General features: G+C 49.6%; 8 protein-coding genes across 8 annotated transcripts; 3 read left to right on the top strand and 5 right to left on the bottom strand.

Annotated features, from left to right (window-relative positions):
* Positions 1-2,120: 2,120 nt before the first annotated feature.
* On the top strand, positions 2,121-3,809 carry ABOM_011740 (DNA primase subunit PRI1; the record flags this gene model as incomplete). Its single annotated transcript, XM_022538868.1, has 3 exons — positions 2,121-2,365; positions 2,419-2,616; positions 2,675-3,809. 3 exons carry the CDS (start codon positions 2,121-2,123, stop codon positions 3,807-3,809), a joined length of 1,578 nt encoding a protein of 525 aa, XP_022383201.1.
* Positions 3,810-4,355: 546 nt separating this feature from the next.
* Positions 4,356-5,587, bottom strand: ABOM_011741 (MAM33 family protein; the record flags this gene model as incomplete). The annotated part of the gene is made up of 5 exons (XM_022538869.1): positions 4,356-4,381; positions 4,439-4,953; positions 5,019-5,077; positions 5,137-5,258; positions 5,398-5,587. The coding sequence occupies 5 exons, from the start codon at positions 5,585-5,587 to the stop codon at positions 4,356-4,358; spliced, it is 912 nt and encodes a 303-aa protein (XP_022383202.1).
* Positions 5,588-6,444: 857 nt separating this feature from the next.
* ABOM_011742 (translation machinery-associated protein 16) lies at positions 6,445-7,108 on the bottom strand (the record flags this gene model as incomplete). Its single annotated transcript, XM_022538870.1, has 2 exons — positions 6,445-6,881; positions 6,940-7,108. 2 exons carry the CDS (start codon positions 7,106-7,108, stop codon positions 6,445-6,447), a joined length of 606 nt encoding a protein of 201 aa, XP_022383199.1.
* A 495-nt stretch (positions 7,109-7,603) lies between these two features.
* Positions 7,604-9,954, top strand: ABOM_011743 (putative exonuclease; the record flags this gene model as incomplete). The annotated part of the gene is made up of 4 exons (XM_022538871.1): positions 7,604-7,616; positions 7,678-7,825; positions 7,879-8,373; positions 8,415-9,954. The coding sequence occupies 4 exons, from the start codon at positions 7,604-7,606 to the stop codon at positions 9,952-9,954; spliced, it is 2,196 nt and encodes a 731-aa protein (XP_022383200.1).
* Positions 9,955-11,189: 1,235 nt separating this feature from the next.
* On the top strand, positions 11,190-12,144 carry ABOM_011744 (Fig1 domain-containing protein; the record flags this gene model as incomplete). The annotated part of the gene is made up of 4 exons (XM_022538872.1): positions 11,190-11,196; positions 11,262-11,330; positions 11,385-11,712; positions 11,766-12,144. 4 exons carry the CDS (start codon positions 11,190-11,192, stop codon positions 12,142-12,144), a joined length of 783 nt encoding a protein of 260 aa, XP_022383205.1.
* A 570-nt stretch (positions 12,145-12,714) lies between these two features.
* ABOM_011745 (MFS transporter) lies at positions 12,715-14,641 on the bottom strand (the record flags this gene model as incomplete). Its single annotated transcript, XM_022538873.1, has 4 exons — positions 12,715-13,404; positions 13,531-14,027; positions 14,093-14,279; positions 14,339-14,641. The coding sequence occupies 4 exons, from the start codon at positions 14,639-14,641 to the stop codon at positions 12,715-12,717; spliced, it is 1,677 nt and encodes a 558-aa protein (XP_022383206.1).
* Positions 14,642-15,652: 1,011 nt separating this feature from the next.
* ABOM_011746 (uncharacterized protein) lies at positions 15,653-17,276 on the bottom strand (the record flags this gene model as incomplete). The annotated part of the gene is made up of 2 exons (XM_022538874.1): positions 15,653-17,118; positions 17,207-17,276. 2 exons carry the CDS (start codon positions 17,274-17,276, stop codon positions 15,653-15,655), a joined length of 1,536 nt encoding a protein of 511 aa, XP_022383203.1.
* Positions 17,277-18,503: 1,227 nt separating this feature from the next.
* On the bottom strand, positions 18,504-19,854 carry ABOM_011747 (uncharacterized protein; the record flags this gene model as incomplete). Its single annotated transcript, XM_022538875.1, has 4 exons — positions 18,504-18,602; positions 18,658-19,161; positions 19,512-19,622; positions 19,678-19,854. 4 exons carry the CDS (start codon positions 19,852-19,854, stop codon positions 18,504-18,506), a joined length of 891 nt encoding a protein of 296 aa, XP_022383204.1.
* Between the last annotated feature and the right edge of the window lie 510 nt (positions 19,855-20,364).

The following is a 20,364-nucleotide window of genomic DNA, read 5'->3' on the forward strand; positions in this document are numbered from 1 at the left end:
GTGCCAGTAGGCTTAGTATGGGGAGGCTCCGTGGACTTGGTGTGAGGAGGCTCCGTGCCGGTAGGCTTGGTGTGCGGAGGCTCCGTGGACTTAGTATGAGGAGGCTCCGTGTTGGGAGGCTTGGTGTGCGCGGGCTCCGTGTTGGGAGGCTTCTCATGAGTAGGCTCCGTGTGAGCAGCTCCGTCTTGCTGGGCTCCTTGTTGGGAGGCTTCTCATGAGTAGGCTCCGTTTTCTGAGGAGGCTCCTTGTGAGTCCCAGTAGGGCGAGGAGCCGGGTCGGAAGCCTCAGACCAGTGAGGAGGCTCCTTGTGAGGAGACAGATCAATTGTAGCCGGAGACCCATTATCCACGCCGCGGTTCTGGATAACACCAGCGAGTGCTGGGCCAGCCAGAGCCAGCAGAGCAATAGTCCCTTTAACCATCTCGAAGGATGATCGACCTCTCAAAAGCAGATACCAGAAGCACAAACAAAAGACAATCAGTTGGAATTAAACGAGTGAAATAACAGCGAGCGACTTTTCTAGGCTCGATACAAGCGTGTTGAAAAAGAAGTCATTTCAATAGAGAGAAGACGTGAACTTATATCTCCATGACGGCCACGTTGGTTGCCGTTTCCGTGAGGATGCTCATTGATGGCTACAATGCCACAGTAGTATCGATTTTCAACAAGATCTGGTGCCTGGTTCAAGAGGAGAAGAAAATCTTGATTGCTCGACACATAAGGCCCATTGGTCTGCAGTGTAAAACTGCGATATAACGAACCATGGTTTTCTGGTAAGCTGATTAGTGGGACAAACAATTGGTGGTATTTGGATAAGACTCAAAATCTTCAGATAAAGTTCGGAGGTGGGTGCTACGTGGTATCGTATTCAGGTGAGAAACCCACATACCCAGTCAGGCCTTCGGTGTTGCAGAGAGAAAGATAGCGTACTTAGATTTCGGACACACTATGCAGAGAGTCGTGGTGTCATCACTTCAGTCAAGTGTCTTCAAGTGAAGCAACAGATGCTAGCCCGATCCGGCGAACGAATCTTCAAGGAACATGTAGATACAGTTTTGTTCCTTGAGTAAAATGGCTGCATCATTTGTGGCAGGTTGGTTCCTGGAACTCATGTTCTTCCCAGGCCATGGACAACCATGGCCAAATTAAACCATGCAGGTATTCAAAAACGGCAGTCAACAGCCTACAAGGTTGGCCAACAGGGGATCTTCCCTGCTTGTGGTCACCGACTTGTAGCTTAATGACGCCAGTTTGGTAGCACCATCAGTTATCACCCATGTGCTTCAAATTGGCAGAACTCTGCAAGATCGAGAAAAGCGCCTCTGGAATGTGGAGCCAAGCTATAGGGAAGTTCTGCAAGCTTTACGGTACGCGTGAAATTCACGTTGTGCACATGGCACAAGGCGCAAAAAGGGAAGCCGTAGCGAAGGAAGCGAATACAGGATCGAAGAGTCCCAGCAAATCACGAAGAATGTAGAATTTTACATGCTTCGTAAACTTCAACAGTGTATACCAGGTCAATGACGACACCTAGAAGATATTGCCCGATTACAGCTAGAAACCGCCCTCGAGTATGACGACACTGATGTCTTCTGAAAGTCCGGATTTAGAAGATATTGGCGGTCGAGCACAAGTAAATAACGTGGTGCGTTCATTGATCTTGGTAATGCTCATCAAGTGGGTAGTCTCCAGGATGGGCCATGAATGTAATCGTCATCCAAAGGAGTTGGTGGACAGGAATACGACTTCCAAGCTGCCGCAAACGGCAATTGAGGGCCCCTGAGGCTCAGGGGTGGATATAGAGAGCATTGCGTCTTAATGGAGAGGCATTGGCGTGATTAAAATAGAAGGTTGTAGTGACTGAGCCGTGTATCCCGGCAAGTAGTATAGCAGATGACCGTTTGCGGTTAGGTCTAGGTCGATGGCACGTGCTTCCCTTGGGCAGCTCGATATCATATGACCAGTCATGTGCGGTAAGATAGGGCTTAGGCCTTAGGGCTTCCTGGGCGGAAGCGCGTCCGGCGCGCGTCCAGTCGCGTTAATGACCCGATACGATATTCAGTATACTCCACTATACGGAGACAAGTTCAACGTACATACAGAATCCAAAGCACACAAAAATGCCTCATTCCGTGTCTCCCGGGGAGTTCCCTAGTCATCGCAATGATGAGGAAGTCCTTCCGGATGCCCCTCCAACAGATGCGACGCCCAATGTCCCGGAAGATAAGGAGCCCGAAGCCACTGGAAACGATACGAAAGACAAGCTTGCAGGCCTACTATTCGATGACGACGATGACGATGAATTTCCTGCATCTAGTGCGGCAGACACAAGAAATGAGAGCTCAACTAATCGAGATGCAGTAGAGTAAGTACCCGTCACCCGATAGATAGAAAGCCAGTCTAACAAAAGTTGTACAGCTCCTCTGCACCGCAACCCACTCACGTAGACACAGATACTATGCTTGCCTTCTACCAGCGACTTTTCCCATTCCGTTACCTTTTCCAATGGCTGAACCACGGAGTCGTTCCTTCGCCAGACTTTGGAAACCGTGAGTTCGCGCTTACCCTGCAGAATGACGCCTACCTACGATATCAATCATATGCGACAGCAGATCTGTAAGTGGACGAGCCAAGGCAGCCTCTGGGAAGAAGCACATCACTGACACCCTCCTAGCTTCCGTAAAGACATCTTGCGCATGAACCCGTCTCGTTTCGAAATCGGTCCCGTCTACAATACAAACCCCCGCGATCGGAAAACTCTACGAGGGGGTCAGATGAAACCAATTGCTAAGGAATTAGTGTTCGATATCGATTTGACGGATTATGACGATATCCGATCATGTTGTGAAAAGGCGAATATCTGTGAGAAATGCTGGGCATTTGTAACCATGGCCATAAAAGTTGTCGACACAGCGTTGCGGGACGATTTTGGATTCCAACACATCTTATGGGTTTACTCTGGTCGTCGTGGTGCCCACGCCTGGGTCTGTGATCCCCGTGCTCGCAGCCTCCCCGATGATCGGCGACGGGCCATTGCAGGATATCTCGATCTCGTGCGAGGAGGGGCACAGAGCGGCAAGCGTGTCAATCTGAAGCGTCCGCTGCATCCGCATATGGCCCGTAGCCTGGAAATCCTGAAGCCTTACTTCGCCCAGACTACCTTAGTAGACCAGGACACCTTTGTCAGCTCGGAGAAGGCGCAACGTCTCCTAGCACTACTTCCTGACAAGGCCTTGAATGATGCCTTGCGCAAGAAATGGGAGTCGTCACCAGACCGCCCTAGTACGAGCAAATGGGCCGACATTGACTCGCTCGCAAAGACTGGGAAGAGCGGTACTCTGAACACTTCTACATTACGTGACGCGAAGCAGGATATTGTGTTGGAGTACACTTATCCACGCCTTGATTCTGAAGTCAGTAAGAAAATGATTCACTTGCTCAAGAGCCCGTTCGTCATACATCCTGGCACAGGTCGCGTTTGTGTGCCCATTGATGCTCGAAAGGCCGAGCAGTTTGACCCTCTTTCAGTTCCCACGGTCACACAACTACTGGGGGAGATTGATACGTATGATGCAGAGAACCCCAGTAATGGCGCAGGCACAGACGCTGTGGATGGGGAGGGAAGCGTGCCCAACGACTCTGATGTCAGGGGAAGCCGCAAACTGCAGGATTATGAGAAAACGAGCCTCAAGCCATATGTTGATTATTTCCGCTCGTTCATTGCCGGTCTTCTCAAGGAGGAACGCGGTGGGAAGCGGGAACGAAACGACGATACGACGGAGGTGAAGACTGAAAGCATGGAGTTTTAAACCCTTACATCGACCTGCTGTTGGTCTTCTACCGAGAATTTCTTGTACTTTTCAAGCGGTTTTGGAGTATACATGCTTTAAGGCAGGGTTGGGATGCATAAGGCGTTTTGGTGTTGTCACAGGATTACTTCAAGGCACAGGCATGATTATAAATTTCGCCTCACGATCTATTAATCAGGTAGATGAATGGTGAACATGAGACCATCATTCTAGAGCTGGTTGTACTTTTCGCTCCTGAATCTAGGTAATCTTTCAAGCATGATTTCACACTGTAACTCTGTAAACACTAGGGCGTTTTAGGATGTAGTTTTGAATATAATACATTTAGATGCTGGATTCGTTTCTATATTGATACACGTGCACACTGCCTAGCAAATATGGTCATAGCGACTTGCAGGGACAGACGTCAAGCTAACATGGCAGGAAGTGATAGTAAACTCCCTCACAAAAAGATCACGAGAAAAGTCGAAAGGTAGGATTATAATTATGAGTAGGGATATGGCCAATGCATCTTTATAGACGCACTAATGCATCATTGATCCGCATTTAAGCGGAGATGAAGTTCTTGACGTCTAAAAGTTCCACTGTTAGATATAGATACTGATGTCTCAGGAGTTGCGGTAACTTACTCTCAAGCCAACGAACGTATTCCTTCTGCTCCTTCACCTGGATGTAGTCAGGAATCATGTTGGCCAGCTCTGCGTTGATGCCTCTCTCCTCGAGGAAACGTTCCAAGAAGGTCTGCAGATCCTCATCGAGGTTCTCGAAGGGAGGTCCGGCGTAGAGGCTCTGTCTAGCCCAGTCCTTCTCAGCGGTCTGGGCATGTGCCAAGTCAGGCTTAGAGAAGTAGGAGACCTCCTCAATCTGGAAGAGACCATCCTGGGCAACAGTTTGGATCAGCATAGCGCCGTTGCTAGGCTTCTCAACGGTGATGTTGACGCGGGCAGGGAAGCTGGGCTCCAAGTCACGGTCCAACTCATCCAGTTCGCGATCAGCCGGGGCAGCCTCAGAGTTGCCAGCGGCACCCTTGTTAGCAGGCTGGTGGCCGGCCTCAAAGTCCAGCTCGTCGCTCAAGGCCTGGTCGTCGAATTCCTCTTGCTCGCTCAAGTTCTGAAGATCCGCAACGGTGAAGGTGAGACGAATCCTACCGTGTGGAGTTCATTAGAATAGTGTACAACAAAAATGGGAAGTGGAAACCCAAGCACTTACTCCTCATTGCCGAACTTCTTCGTCAACACAACTTCCTGGTCACCGGGGACATCCTTGACCTGCAAGCAGACATGAATCAGCCTTGGTTGATGCGAGACATTTGATTCGATGCACTTACCTCCCAGGAGTTGTTCTGAAGAACGTACTGGATATTCTGGACGGAAGAATCCAGATCCTCAAGACCGGAAGCCTTCTCATGCTTCAATTCATCCTCAAGCTTGGCAACAAGTTCAAAATCACCTGCAGATGGAAGTCGCTGTCAGCGCAATCAAGAAACGAGTATCACATCGTGCCATAAGCCTCGAGGTTTTCTTTGATCCTTTTTCTTGTGATTTGTTCTCCAGAATTGGGAGAGATTATCCATTTATATTCATCTTACCTTCAGCTTGGGACTGCTTGAATACGCTGGAAGTGGAGAAAGCAGCGTAGGAGGGCTTCAGGGCAGATTGCAGAATGACATTTTTAGGAACAACCGGGACAGGTCGGAAGAGAGCAGAGCGAGAAGAGGTGGCAATGGAGCGGGAGATAGTGCGAGGCACGGAGCGGGCGATGGTGCGTAGCGACAACATAATGAATTGTGAGGTTTAGATGGATGCAAAGGATGTTGGGTTGGAGGAGATTTTCAATGAAAGTTTGGGAGGTGACGAACAGGAAACTGAACTGATGATGTTACCGCTGCCAAGAACAAGCTCGGGAGCTCTGGCACTTGCAGCCTGAGGCAGTGATCCTTGCCGCCTCAACAACAACGGAAGAGCAGCGGTGACCTGTACATAGTAATATACCAACAGGTCCATTGAATCTGAGATTGTTTAACATTGCATTCCTCTCGGTGACTGGAAGCAACTCCGACAATATCTGATCCTTCTTCACTCTGTGTTCATCTACAGGCGGTAGACCATAATCCACTGAGCGTCTCGCACCGCAGAACTGAGAAATATATTATATGATCGTTGATACAACTGGTAGCAACAAAGACACTAGGATTCAAAAACAGTTAAAAATATGAACAAAAACGTCGCGGGATACCCAGAGAACAGACAGAGAGGACCACTTGAATGCTTCTAACAAAGTATGTCCTAAAGATCAAAGCCTGCAGTGGTCATGGCCAAAGACCTTCGAGTTTAATGAGATTACATCATGAGAAAAGCTAGGAGTTGGAAGATGACCGCTGCCGGTGTTTCTGCGGTGAACCCGATCGTGCCATTGCTGTTATTATGTTTAATTTTTATACTACAGGTAATAAACTGGCGGCGATGTGAAATGCCGTCGCAGATGCATAGCAGACGTTTTTGTTGATGTGCTTTTGTAGCTAAACCTTGAAACATACTAACGAACATCAAGATGCTGGTATATACGATCGTCAACGCCATTATGTGCCAAAACCAATGTGAGCAACGCGGTCTTAAAACAATCCCATAACTAAAGTTCACGACATCCCTTTAGGAGGAAAAGCTGAAGACTGCTTCCCACCATCCTTGGTCAAGCGAATGAACTTCATGCTGCTGAGTCCGGACCAATCTCCATTCCATGAGGCAAGGGACTTGATTACATCTTGCTCGCTAAGATCGGGCAGCCAGAAACCAGTCTTGAACTCTTTATTCTCCGCGTCTGTTCGCTGTAGGAGGTTTTCCTCCCGTTTGCTAGGGGGTCGGCCTTTCCGCCGCTCACTCTGTAATTGCTCGATTTCAGGGACACTTCGGTTGATGTATCTATGCCCGCCAGTGTTAATGCGTATGAAACATCGGACAATCGCTATGGGGCCTTCTGCTTCAACTGACCTAACAATTAAATTCATCATGTCACTATCCGAAAAGACGCCTGCATCCTCCGGGACATTCTCGTGGAAGTATACAATCCGGTCAACTAGGGGAAACATTAGAAAAGTCCGGTAGACACCAGAGATACCTTTCTGAAAACATACTGTATGACTGCCGTCCCCGGGCCAGTGTGGCAGAGACACGAGCAACCCGATCGTCTCTAATGCCTGCGCGGCGCAATCTCTTCGCATCTCTGCTGTTCTCATGGAGTGCGTCAACTACCCCTCGCTTTTTAGCGATATGCTTATGAACCTTCTGTAAAGATACCGGCATGGTGCGATCTTTAAATCTCTTGAATTTGAATGAAAACAAAAAGGAAGCAGTATAATGTTATTGCTGCGCACAGTAAGTTGCAGTCTAGAACCTTTGCTCGTCTTTTTTCTTTTTTTTTTTTCTCTAATCTCCGTGATCCTTATCGGCCGGCAGAATGATAGGGCGGTGATGGTGGAGGCAAACGCCGCCAACATCCAGCCAATCACGGCTTCCTCTGCATGCACTGGCCTATCGCGTTTCTGTTGCGCGTCGGAGGGTTGACACTGGCAGTCAACTTACATTCCAATCTCGTTGTCTAGGTCATACATAACTCAATGACCCGCTAAGGTGGTTGATTAGCTTCCAACCCCTATTTCTACGAAAGGTTCTCCCCATGGTTCTCGTGCCCACCGCGTCTCTCGTGTCCTAACCATCGACTGTCAGAGCTGTTGCCCGTTTTGGATGTTCAACTTGACAACCTAACGAGGAGCAGCTCGACTTTCGAAGGTTTCCACAATGGGCATTAAAGGTATGCCCAACTTCACATTGTCGTTTCCAGAGTGCTCAGAGAAGATTGACTAGTCAGCTAGGGCTCCATGGTCTTCTCAAGTCAATTCAAAAACCATGTCATTTAAAAAAGTTTAGCGGACAAACCCTTGGTATCGATGCATATGGATGGCTGCATCGTGGTACAGTCGCCTGCGCGGTGGACTTGGTCTTGGACCGGCCGACGACCAAGTATGTGGCTTTGTATAGGATATTGCTGGGGATTGGTGCTAATGTGACTGTAGACATGTCGATTTCGTGCTCAACCGCGTCCGCATGTTGCTTTATTTTGGGGTGACCCCATATCTTATCTTCGACGGTGACGATCTACCAAGTAAAGCCGGTACCGAGTCAGATCGACACCAACGGCGTCAGGAAAGCAAAACCCTTGGGTTGGAACTGCAACGGAAGGGGAGGACAGCAGAAGCGTATCAAGAGTTTCAGAAAGCAGTGGATGTGACCCCTTTAATGGCTCGTCAATTGATCGACGAGCTGAAAAAGATGGACGTTCAGTATGTGGTGGCTCCGTATGAGGCAGATGCACAACTCGTATACCTTGAGCGCCAGGGCATTATCAATGGTATCATATCAGAGGACTCTGATTTGCTAGTGTTCGGTGCCAAAAGATTGTTGTCCAAGCTAGATCAGCATGGCGACTGTATTGAGATTAACCGAGCAGACTTTACAGCTTGTCGCGAAGTCAGTCTTATAGGATGGACTGACGCCGACTTTAGGCGCATGTGTATCCTCAGCGGATGTGATTACCTACCAACATTGCCAGGCTGGGGCTGAAAACTGCCTACCGGTGTATTCGCAAATACAAGAATGTTGAGAAGGCGCTACGGATGCTTCAATTTGAGGGCCAGTACCATGTCCCCTCGAATTATCTGGAGAATTTCAAACAAGCGGAGCTCACCTTCCTTTACCAGAGAGTATTTTGCCCCCGAGCTGGAAAGCTCGTCACGCTGACTCCACCGGAAGATGATGTGAACCTGGAAGAATTACCGTACATCGGCGGTGATGTGGAGCCTGGGCTTGCAGTGGGAGTCGCTTGTGGTGACTTGGATCCAGCAACCAAAGAACCACTGGTCTTGAGGCCTGCTGCGGGCAAGGCCATGCCTGGCATCCAACGTCGCCAGACGCTCGGGTCATCCGCCGAACTGAAGCCAAACAAGCCCATCAGCTCGTTCTTCACTCCGAAACGGACTCCTTTAGCTGAGTTGGATCCAAATAGTCTCTCTCCGTCTCCCAGCCAGCAGAGGCTACTACAACGGCATGCCAATGCGTCATGGGAGAGCAGTCCGGTTACGCCCCGGCCGGGCATCGTCCGATCCGCGACTGTGAATAGGCTATCGAGCCCACTAGTTAGGAGTGTGGAGCGAAACTCTTTCCTGGCCCATGCCTCTAGAGCATCTACCTTGCAGCCCACCAAGCGGCAACGACTTTGTTCCGAAACGGACGAGGCCAACCTTCCAAGTCTTCCAGATTGCCGCAGCCGCTTCTTTGCTCACTCCCCGGGTGATTCAAGCCCGAGTGGTGTCAAGGTTACGCGAAGCAAAAAAGCACGGAAGTCAGCTGTGGATGTATTTTCTGATGAAGTAGCCGAGGGCATCATGACACAAATTGCAGGTTCGTCAGAGACTGCGAACCGTTGCAAGGACAAGCCTCAAACGCGGAATGAGCCTCGCGAAGGCGGCCATGAAGAAGCGACTCTACCAACAACATTTACCACATCGGAAGACCCGGCAATTGTGAAAGAGCAAGTCCTTGCAGACGAGAGACAGTTAAGTGCCGCAACTCCAAGTAAAGCTTCCGTTAGCGAGGACTCGAATCCGGAAGTGTCTCGTCAGGTCCTGGACGACAATATTGCCAAGCAAAGTTCTTCTCTGTTGTCTCAGTTTACTTTCCAAGCTGCGGAAGGGAATACTAGCCCCAACGTGGATACCTTGCAAACAAAAGATTCTCAAGCTCATCGACCGCTTATTTCTAGATCGCCCTCTAGGGTGAAAGCTGGGGTGGCCCGCAGTCCTTCTAGGCGGCAACGCTTGACACCTTTGCAACGGCTCGGCCAGACGGCACTGGCCCGGTCACGATCTCTGAACTTCACCCCTTCTCTTTCAACATCAAGTGCCCTGGGCAGGAACATCGAGGCAAGCACCTCCCAGGCAAACCCGATCCCTGCCACATGCCCCCCTGCTCAAGGAAGTGAAGACATGATTGTTCCCGATAGTGAAGAAGAGGATGTCGATGGTGACGAAACTAGTCACGCCCGGACGCCTGTTACATTCAGTCTTCAGCGCTTCTCATACACAAACCAGTGATTCTGGACATTATGCACCGCCACATCCATACAAATGGCATATATTTTGGTGTGTTGGCGTTTCTTGGCATTGTTATTATTCTGTTGGGTTTTTATCTGGATGAGATACACGGTGTTTTGTGAGGCATCGCATTATTCTATGTTATCTTTGGTTGTGTATACCCTACCTTGGACACTATTGGAGATAGACGATCGACGTCAGGACAGTTTGATTAATTTTCAGTCTATACCTTTGCAGTGATCGTCGGCATGAGACCTGGACAGAACCCACTGTAAGACGTAAATGGCAAAATGACGGAGGCTGGAAAGGGCCCATCAGGGATTAGGGCTGACGAGCCGTGTGGGGCCAAGGCTAAAGTTGAGCCGGGGCCAATCGCTGGTCCCTGATCAATCGTAGCGCCATCGGCGGGGCGGATCAGACCCAATGGGGCCTCGTGGGTCCCTCAGGCACAGTCGGCGGTGAGACCTGGTTACCGGGAAACCACCGGGTGTAAACAAAAGAACGATGCCCCAGCCTCCTCCATCGGGAGTATACTGTCCATTCCCAGCCACCACATTATCATCACCATCGTCACCCGTTACCTCAACTCTCGCTCGTTGTGTGGAAAAAGGAAAAGAAAAATTCGGGAGGCAGGCATTCATTTGCAAGAGTGGATTTGGCTAGCTACGATCTCTCCCCCCAATTCTCCCCTTCCCTCTTTCTCCCCTCTCCATTCCTTGTACACAGCTTTGCCTCTTTTTGGCACTAAGTTGTTGAATTCAAACCCCAGATCGGGACATAGCTTATCGGATTTTTAATTCGACTATCTGACACATCTTTTACACCGTCCAGGCTCGTGAGCGCCGCGGCCCAAAGCAGACATACATTCCTTGGATTTCGCCGCCAGTATTCCATTCGTCAAGGGATCGTTCCTCGAGCTCGTGCCCGCAAACCCACATTCCATACCCACGTCAAGACCTGCAGGACCCTCCGACCTTCTTCGATCACTTTCTTCAGACATAGAGTTTCGCAGCTTGGACTGACAACCGAGACTGTCGCGCGATAAAACCGCTTGATCGGGCCGCAGAACCGAGGGACCAGCGCTTTCAGACATAGTGCGCAAAGAAGCGCTCTTCCAACACTCCTTCTCGGGGTCCCGAGAAGAGAGTCATACAGACGGCGGTGTGAAGTATTCAACTGGTATAAGCCTGGCTGAGATTTGACCGGTCGACATGGCGTCCAATTTCAAGGCCAAGATGGCCCGTATGTGACCTTCAAGTCGTTGAAGCGGTGGTGTTCGTGTATACTGATTGTCTGTGTCGTTATAGGTTTCATTCCCATGATCGGTTACCATCACGTGCTTATGATAATCATTGCAGTTACCATTATTCTTCTCTGTAAGCTACCTACATGTCTTGCTGCCACCTCTGGAGTGCAACTGACGGTATTAGCCCTCTTATTGGCCGGATGCTCGTCGTCCTCTCCACAAATGCCCAGCATATTCTTGATCTCTCTCTATTATCAACGCTACGACCCCGTCTTTAATCTTGCCCAAGTGGACCCTGGCGTAGTGCAAGCAACAGCGAACATTGTCGGAGGAGCGCAGATGGAAGTCCGTGTGGGGTACTTCGGAATCTGCGTATCGCCATCAGGAGGCGCCTACATATGCAATTCAAATGCGACGGCCCTGGCTGAGGTCGTCACTGTTGACCAAGATCCGCTGAACCTGATTTGGGTAGCATCGACGTTTAAGGATGCTGTGGTCTTCCCCTATCTCCTGTGTGTTTCCCAGCATGCTTTTTATCGATGAATAGGTTGACTAACTTGTACAGAATCGTTGCCGTTATCCTCGCATTTTTCTGCTTCATCCTGCTGGCTACTTTCCCTGGATGGCACGAAGAAATTGACTCGAGCGGCTCTGAGCGTGAGGTGAAGCCGTTCCCTTCCCGGCCCGTGTCCCAGGCCGCGTTGGCTCTAATTTTCGTGGCATCCGTTTTTGTGCTGGTCTCGGTCCTATGGCAGCACACTGCGTCCGTCGCCGCAAGCACCATTGCCCAAGACATGGGCAACGGCAGTGTCAAGAGTGGTGTAGGCAGCTCTGCGATGGTTCTCGGATGGTTTGGATTTGGCTTGATGGTGGTGACGACGATAGGCTTGCTGGTGATGATTCTCAGCATCAAGCTGATACGGCAGTTGACGGATGAAGAATAATCTACATGATATGGGAGGGACATACTCGGTTTCAGCTTTTGTTTCTTTTTTGCCCTTTCGTTTCCTTTTGTTTTCGACCTCATACATGACGCACTTTCCGACGGCACGAACGACGCACGATTAATACGACATTGAATTCTGAACTCACGACGATAATGAACAAAATCAATCAACACCCCTATCACACCCCTTCGCGAGACCGTTCCCTGCTGGTCGATCTACCTGTACATTCGCCCTGTTTGCACTTTGTCCGTTGATGGTTTACGTCATGTATAAAAGACGATTTTTCTTTTTATTGAATTGGGATGGGATGGGACAAGGGATTGGGAACTTTTTTTTACATGGAATACCTCGTTTGGATTTTTGTCAATGATTGCCCGACTGATTTGAACACCATTTTTGTTTCTTTGATCATAATACAACCGCTCGCATATAGATTAGCTGCAGCTCCGGACATGAAAGAAATATCTTCATGATAAAACGCATTTCATCGCATCCACATACGTAAACCACAGTAAAGGTACGACAGTATATATACAACATCCAAGCCGAACAGCCAGAACATAGAAATCAAATATCATGCCTAGCAAATTTACTCGCCATCCTCAACCGCCTACCATATCTCAGCAAAACAAACGGATATGGCACGAACAAGAGAGTCAAGCACCCGAGCAGGGTACACGCCCAGCCCACGCCCAGGTTATGAAACATCGCCGTCGCAAACAAGGGAAAGCCGGCGCCAAACGACGAGCGCATAAAATCATTGCCCGCCAACACGGACGCCGCATACCTGGGGTACGCATGAGCCTGGTAACAAAAGATGCCGTTGAAGATCAGGCAGCCGCCGACGGCGAAAAACATCGACGCAATGATGGGCACGATCCAATGCACGCTGGCGAAGTTGCCCGTCCACCCGAACCAGAACAGCGAGATCGGGAGCGCGAACGCCCCCACGACCGTCGGCGGCAGCTGGTGCTCCGGCGCGATGTTCCAGTTCGCGTCGAAGTGTCGCACCTGGTACTTCGCTTTCCAGATGAAATAGCCTGTTATCGCGAGGAATGTCCCGACCAGGATCCCCAGGAAGGCGAGCCCCGTTTGCCCCGCGTTGAAGCCGTGGATCTCGCTGAACACGATCGGGAAGGCTTCGAACCAGATGTAGAGGATGCCGTAGATGAGCGAGATGTATAGGTTGAGGAAGAGGACGATGGGTTCCAGGAAGCAGAGTTGGAAGGGCCGGATGGCGGCTTCGAAGAGGACGTCCTATTTGGGTTTTTGTTTGTTAGGGTTTGAGGTTACGGGTTAGGGTTATGTGTATTGGTTGGGTTGGATTGGGGGTAGGTGTTATTGTTGTTGTTGTTGTTGTTGTTTGCTACTACTACTACTTACTTTAGGCCGGACCTGGCTGAGCTCGATCTCCGCTTCGCATTTGTAGTTCGAGTTCCCTGTGATCTTCCGCACGCGGCGTGCTCGTCGCCAGAGAATATTGGGCGTGAAGGTTTCCGGGAGGAAGAAGAACAGCAGGACGAGGGCGAACCCGCTAACCCAGAGCAGCTGCCAGATCGTCCAGGTCCATCCTTTCGCGGAAGCAGCGAAGCCGCCGACCAGAGGTCCCAGGACGGGCGCTGAGATGGCGAAACAGCCCCAGATCGCGATCATGTAGTCGCGCACTTTCGGGTTCCACATGTCGCCCATGGATGCTCCGCCGGTGGCCAGGGCGGGCGAGCCGATAAAGCCGGTCAGGAACCGGAAGGCCAGGAGCATGCCGAAGTTCTTTGCGTAGATGACGGCGAACTGGAAGAAGACGAAAACGACGAGCGTGAGGAGGTAGGTAGGGTTTCGGCCTACGGTTGGGAGCTCTGACAGAGGGGACCAGATCATTGGACCTGGGGGAGCGGTCAGTGTGCTGTTTGATGCGTCTATGGTCAGTTATCAATGGATGGAGACGTACCTAGGCCATATCCCAACACGAATAGCGTCAGGCCGAGTGTGGCGGCGACTCTACTTACGCCGAACTGTTCCGAGACGCCTTCGATTCCTGGGGTATAGATCGCCGACCCGATGTAGATGGCAAAGGTCAGCAGCCAGATCTGGCTACTTACGAGGAGCTTTTTGGTTGTGCTCCAGTTCTGGGGGTTCTATAGTCATGTGTGTTAGTAAGTACTTGAATGGTGGGGAGGAAAGTCTGTAGATGTACCTCAGGATCATCGGGCCCACGCCAGTCAACCAGAAGCGGTGTTCCTCCACTGACCCCAGCGGTTGACGCTATTGAGTTCAGACGGCGCGACGCTCGTGACGCCTGTGACATGACGGCGTAGAGACCGAACGTGTCGTCCTCGGTGTCCGCCAACGTCGCTGCTTCTTCATCTTTGACCCTGGGCTCCGGCTTCAAGCATTCCGTCCAAAGAGCCGGATCGATCTCCTCGGGGTATCGTAGCCATCGGTTCCTCGTAAAGATGCGCACGAGCTTTCCAAATGCTGAATCACGGATGGTCTCCATCGTTAGGGCTCTTCCGATGCAGCCCTGGGTGTTGATCATCACATCCTCATTGTACGGCTCTGCCAGAATAAGTTTATATATTACATTGGTGGCAATTATTGGAGCGTCATGTAACTTAAGATTTTCTATGAACTTTCAAAGCAGGCTTAATTGATCCAGATTTTTGTCAACGATACGTACTGCTGGGTGTATGGCCGTAAATCCGTAGATCCGGGAGACGTCATACTCTAGCGGATGGAACCACAAGTCGAGTTGATGTCATGACTATCAGAACCCTACTCAATCACGCTGCTTGGGAAGGTCATCGTGGGTCTTGCTATTCCCCACAGTATGTCTGGACCAACCGCTTGGAAGAACGCTGGACATGGCGATTATAAAGCTCTCTCGCCATTAACTAAGTTAACTAACTAACTAATGAAGGCTTACCAAGCAGTGTTAACCATGGACGTAGCCCAAAGTATGACGGTTCTCCGTTGTTGCTGATGAATATCATCATATATCTGATCTTCCACAGAGGTCTATCTCGTCGATTAGCGTGATGATCTCTGTTCTCAATGACTCTGGGAGGGGAGACATTGAATGCGCAGTTCAAAGCCGTTGAAATGAAATTACTATCAATTTGTCTAGCTAATAAGAGCAAGACAGTACACATAGGTTCAATGATACTAACAAGTCAACCGAGACAGGTGAATCAAGAAGACATCAGGGCAGATGGAGAGTGTTGAAGAGGCGAGTTCCAGTATCCGTGGCCCCCGTTCCCTTGTACTTGTTCTTCGAAATCCTTAGGGTTATGAAATGGAGATTTCTGTGCTTCGTAAGGGCAGGAGTGAGCCTGCCCCCCGAAACACAATCTGCGTGTATCACGCTAGTGACAACAATAATAGGAACGTCATTTTCAAAGTCCCTAATCTGCTGCAGGTACTTCAGAATTGCTTTGCCTGTATTAACCACTGAGTCTACGAGAATGACAGCAAACGTGCCTTTCAAAAGGTCGTGTTGAAGATCAGCGGGCTATTTGGCGTGGACGAACATGGCCCGCTGAAATGCATTGCTGACCCCGAATGCCATGGGCTCGCCTCCCCTCATTAACGCTACGATCAAGATCTTGTCCTCCTTCCAGAGTTGATAGCCGGTAGTATTATGCCCTTGTGGGTGGGGAGTATCAATTTCCTCCGCTCCAATGAGCGTAGGCAAAAAGGTTTTGGCTAGATACCAGCCCGCCTCACTGTGTGCCTCCCTCAAACGTGGTCCTTGCACGTTAGCATCTCGCAAGGGCGTCATCAGAATCTTGACGGCATCTGGGTTCAATTTCTCAGCGCTGATGACATTCAGTTTCGTGCCGTCTGAAAGAAGGGAATCAACAAAGGTAGGGTCGAGAAGTTTGACTTCAGGAAGAATCTCCTTGGTAAGGCGAGGTGATACAGAAGCCGGTCGAAGACATTGTTCTGCCTTCAGCCCATCGTTCTCGATTGCTTGTTTCAAGGCTTTGTCCATGGACCGACTTCTCGTTGCTTCGTCTCCCACAACAACAAGGGCCTTGTCAGCTTTACAGAGCATCTTGAGGTCAAGAGGACCGTCTCCAAATGCCCAAACTTCGAGACAGTGCTGCTTCTTCAAATGATCAACCAATGCTTCCTTCACCTCTGGGGTCACAACAAAACCATCGCTGTGGCGGCCACCTCCAATGACGGAAACCTTGCCCTGCAAACCTTCCATTTCCAGCGCATATTTCCAGATGAGAGCCAGGCCACAGGTCACGACCACTGCAGCGACGTGATTCTGGTCCGCGATGCGGTGCAGAAGAGTAACGAATTCCTCGTCCATAGTTATAGACCTGGCAACCTCCCGGCAAACAAAGTCATATTGATTATCGCGAAGCTTTTCATGAAGAAGAGTGACCTGCCGGAAGGCATTGTATGTGTAGCCCAGAGGACTCTCAAATACAGCCCGCGCGGGTGTCTTCGACCAGTCTCCGTCTGCATATCCCAAGAGTGGGGGGAAAATCTTCCAAAACAGGGCGCCTGTGTCTTGTGAAGTCAACGTACGGTCTGCATCAAGTACGATCATCCGTTGCAGGGTACCACTTTGTATGGCAGGGATGCTGTCCAGGGCGTGGAGGGCGTTGGAAAGGTTGTGTCGTTCGTCATGTTTGCTGAAATCATGGAGGAAGTTCTCAACATCCTTGGCCATCATACTAGGAGACACCGAACAGAAAAGAATATTATTGCTGTAGCAAAGGCCGCGCAGCATTTGCTTCTCAGCTTCCACCCAGCGCCGCACATGGGGGATTAAGACGTGCGAGCGATCTCTGCCAGGATCATCGAGACGGCACTTGACGATTTCCTCAGGAGGTACGTCAAGGTAAATGATATGGGCGTAGGTATCTAGATCGCTCTGTGTATACACAGCCGACCCAGACTCTTTCTCTTCGTTCCAGAACATGAGTTGGCCGGTGACTATACCGGCTTTATCGTACGCTAGACAATTATGTCTGATACAGTTTATGGCGAGTTCACGAAAGACCTGACGCGCTTTTGTCATCCAACTGTTTGAACGATTCTATACCTTCACAAACAAGCTTGCCAAACTCCTCGCTGCCCTCGAAGTACATGAAGTGGTCCTCGCCGAGAGCCATTCTGAGCTGGTTGAGCAAGGTTGTCTTTCTAGCACCTGGGATACCATAGATGCCCACCACCACGGGCTTCGCAAGGGAAGAAGAACTCTGCGCCAGGGTACTCCGGCCACGAAAGTTGAAGAAGTATACTGGGTTACACTGCGAATGTTCAGAGCAAGACTTGAAGAGCGAACCAATCTAGCAAGAGAGGCATAACAACCACCACCAAGAGATGAAAGGTACTTGTATATGAGAAGAACATGCCCTTTATATAGACAACTAGACAGACGCCAGGTGGTATGGGATCAGCGGTAACGTTACGCTGGCTATGTCCGGGTGATTCTATATATTTTCATTCACATCCGGGCAATTTGCCGCACTGCAACCAATATAATAGACAGCTCAGGGATTGGATGCTTGAGGCATGGGCGGAGCTGTGAGGCTCATTGTTTGTATAATGGGAAAGGCCCCCTGAGCCAATGACAGTCCCCTTTCATCGTGCAATAGAGCAAACAGACAATGTGAGATAGTGGATACATTCATTCTTAAGACCATTGGATGGCTAACCTGCTTTTTTCTAATTAGGTCCCATGGTTGCCATGCGGCTGCGCACAGATCAGATGATAAACTGGATTCGATGAGTAACAATGCGATGGAACTGATAGCCTAGATGGTGATAGGCTGTCTGGGAAAGTCGGATGGGGCTACAGCATGCTTGATTTCTAGTCAACTAAGGCGAAAAAGGTACATGGTTCTCTATGATTATCAATGCAAGGTGTATCTACGGAGCCTTCTGTATATAGCAAAACTAGGCCATGTCTTACATGACAGGCATGATTGAGCGTTCTTGGACTTATCCACTGTCAGTTGTCGAAAATTTCAAACATACTGTAGAAAACATGTCCCAGTACAGCTCATAGGTCTTACGGGTTTATCGTAGGTCCTATAAGCTTGAATGTAAACAATATGTGAAAAGAATTTCTAAGCCTAAAAACAAAAGAGAGCGTCAAAAAACAAAACTGCCACCGACCGACCCCAGCGGACTAAATCCCCTGGTCAGTCTTGCAAAGACCTGAGTATGTTATGCAGTGATGGAATTAAGTGATGACTTATGAACCAGTATGAAATAAGAAAGGTATCTTGTAGAGTATGCGATTGGGGTTATCTCGTAGAACATTTTCCGTGGAATAGGAAGCAGCTTAAAACAGTCCAGCAGAAACAGACATAATATACATAGGGAAACTCATATTAGAACAGCTTAGCAGATTTCGCCTCATACGGGTCGGGATCCATCGATGGAGGTGTGAGATGAACCGGGAAACTAAACTCCAATATCGTCGTCCTGAACTATTGTTGGTAAGACAAGTTAGCTTAACCCAAACCAAGTGGTGTTTCTTCCTACCTTAGAGTAGCCACATTGCAGGCCTAGTCTGACTTCGAGCGTATATGTTTGACTGATATTGCAGGTCTCAAACGACGGTGTGAGCGCGATTGGTAGTCGATGTTTGTTCCAGAGACTATCCCCAATACATAATTCAGCCCCATGTAGGGCCCGATCATGGCTGACAACGTGATGGATGTTCGACATGGTTTGTATGACCTGGAAGTGTGTGTCTTTCTCGACAAGCCCAGAGGCATGCGTCTCCGTTGATCCCACGAGCATGGTCTGGAAGTCATTCAACCATACGAAGCATTCTCTGTCTCCGACCTTGGTGAGCTTGATCTTCAGTGGAATAGGATAGCCTAGAAGTAAGCACTGTCCGTTCAGCAGTTCGACGTCAACCTGGTATGCCAGTGGGCTGCAGGATCCGACAGAATCATGGCTGATGGGGAGAAGACATCTTCTTCCTAGTATGCTTTTTGGAAGGCTAAAGCCGTGCACGGGGTAGAAAAGGATATTGCGAGTCTGCCAGAGAATACCGCGGTTAGTATGGTGTTCAAGTTCCGTTTCGCATATCCAGGCTACTCAACTAATTTCTCCACCCCTTTTAAGATACCAGTCTTTGTCACAGTTACGTCCAGGAAGTATCTGACCTCCCAAGCCGATAGGGTGTCGCCCGTCGAGGGTGGAAGCTTTCGTAGAAGATGGTGGGTTTTGTTCTTCCGATGGAGAAACCCCGTGCATGATTGGTTTGGTTTGCTCTCATCTAGACTGATTTTATGGCATTCAGATGTTGAAGGAAACTAGATAAATGCACAGCATGCATAAGTAAACGTGCCAGAGATCTGCATGCTGCAAGGGGTCGTGGAACCTACCGTGAGGGAGAACGGAAAGACGTGTGTCCCACAGCCGACAGTTAGACTTCTGGAACCGGGCATCTCTGCCATCTTCTGAGGTGGGAAAACATTTTGAACCCTTTGGAATAACTACATATGACGATGTTAAGAGACGACTGACACTTCTGATGCTCGGTCGACATACCTGATGGGACTCGATATATTTCCCAGAATTTAGTCGCGACGTTGCTATCCCAAACAACTTGACTATAATTGTTGAGATATTCACCGGCGCCTTGTTACGGAGGACTAGCTGGCCAGACACAGTGTCTTTTTCTGTGTAGGCTCCCCATTCCTGATCGAGTCGTACTTGAAGATCCATTCCCGCTTTTCAGTCAAGTAATCCGAAATGTGCTGGGCACTTGATAAGGAGAAGCCAAGGTGCTAAAGTCCGGGCAATCAGGATGTGTTTCTTGGTCCGGTACCTGACTTGGTAGGGCTGGGAGTCTGTACTTATGATCCTGGACAGTGATGCTTGTATCAACGGTTTACATAAATGAATACGAAGCACATATAGTATCGAACGCCGAGCTGACATGAAATTTCCATGACCGAACTGTCCTTATTACTACACCAATATCACCTCTTCCGGGGAACTGAGGCTGCGCTCGGGGAACCAAGTAGCGAGCAGTTTCAGCCGGCCTGCGACGCTCAAAGAATTTTTCGTTCCTCATCGCTCGGTGGAAAACGTGGTGGAAAAGCCGGGGCTCGGAAAATGAAGCGTATCGCCGACTATTTTTATCTGCTTCCAGAAATGATTCTCATCGCGGCCCCACACTGCCGTTCGTCGAGCCCTAAATACACCCGCACCTTTGCTCATGGATTGTCAGTA

This window comes from Aspergillus bombycis (assembly GCF_001792695.1).
Source record: "Aspergillus bombycis strain NRRL26010 chromosome Unknown contig00201, whole genome shotgun sequence".
Lineage (NCBI taxonomy): Eukaryota > Fungi > Ascomycota > Eurotiomycetes > Eurotiales > Aspergillaceae > Aspergillus > Aspergillus bombycis.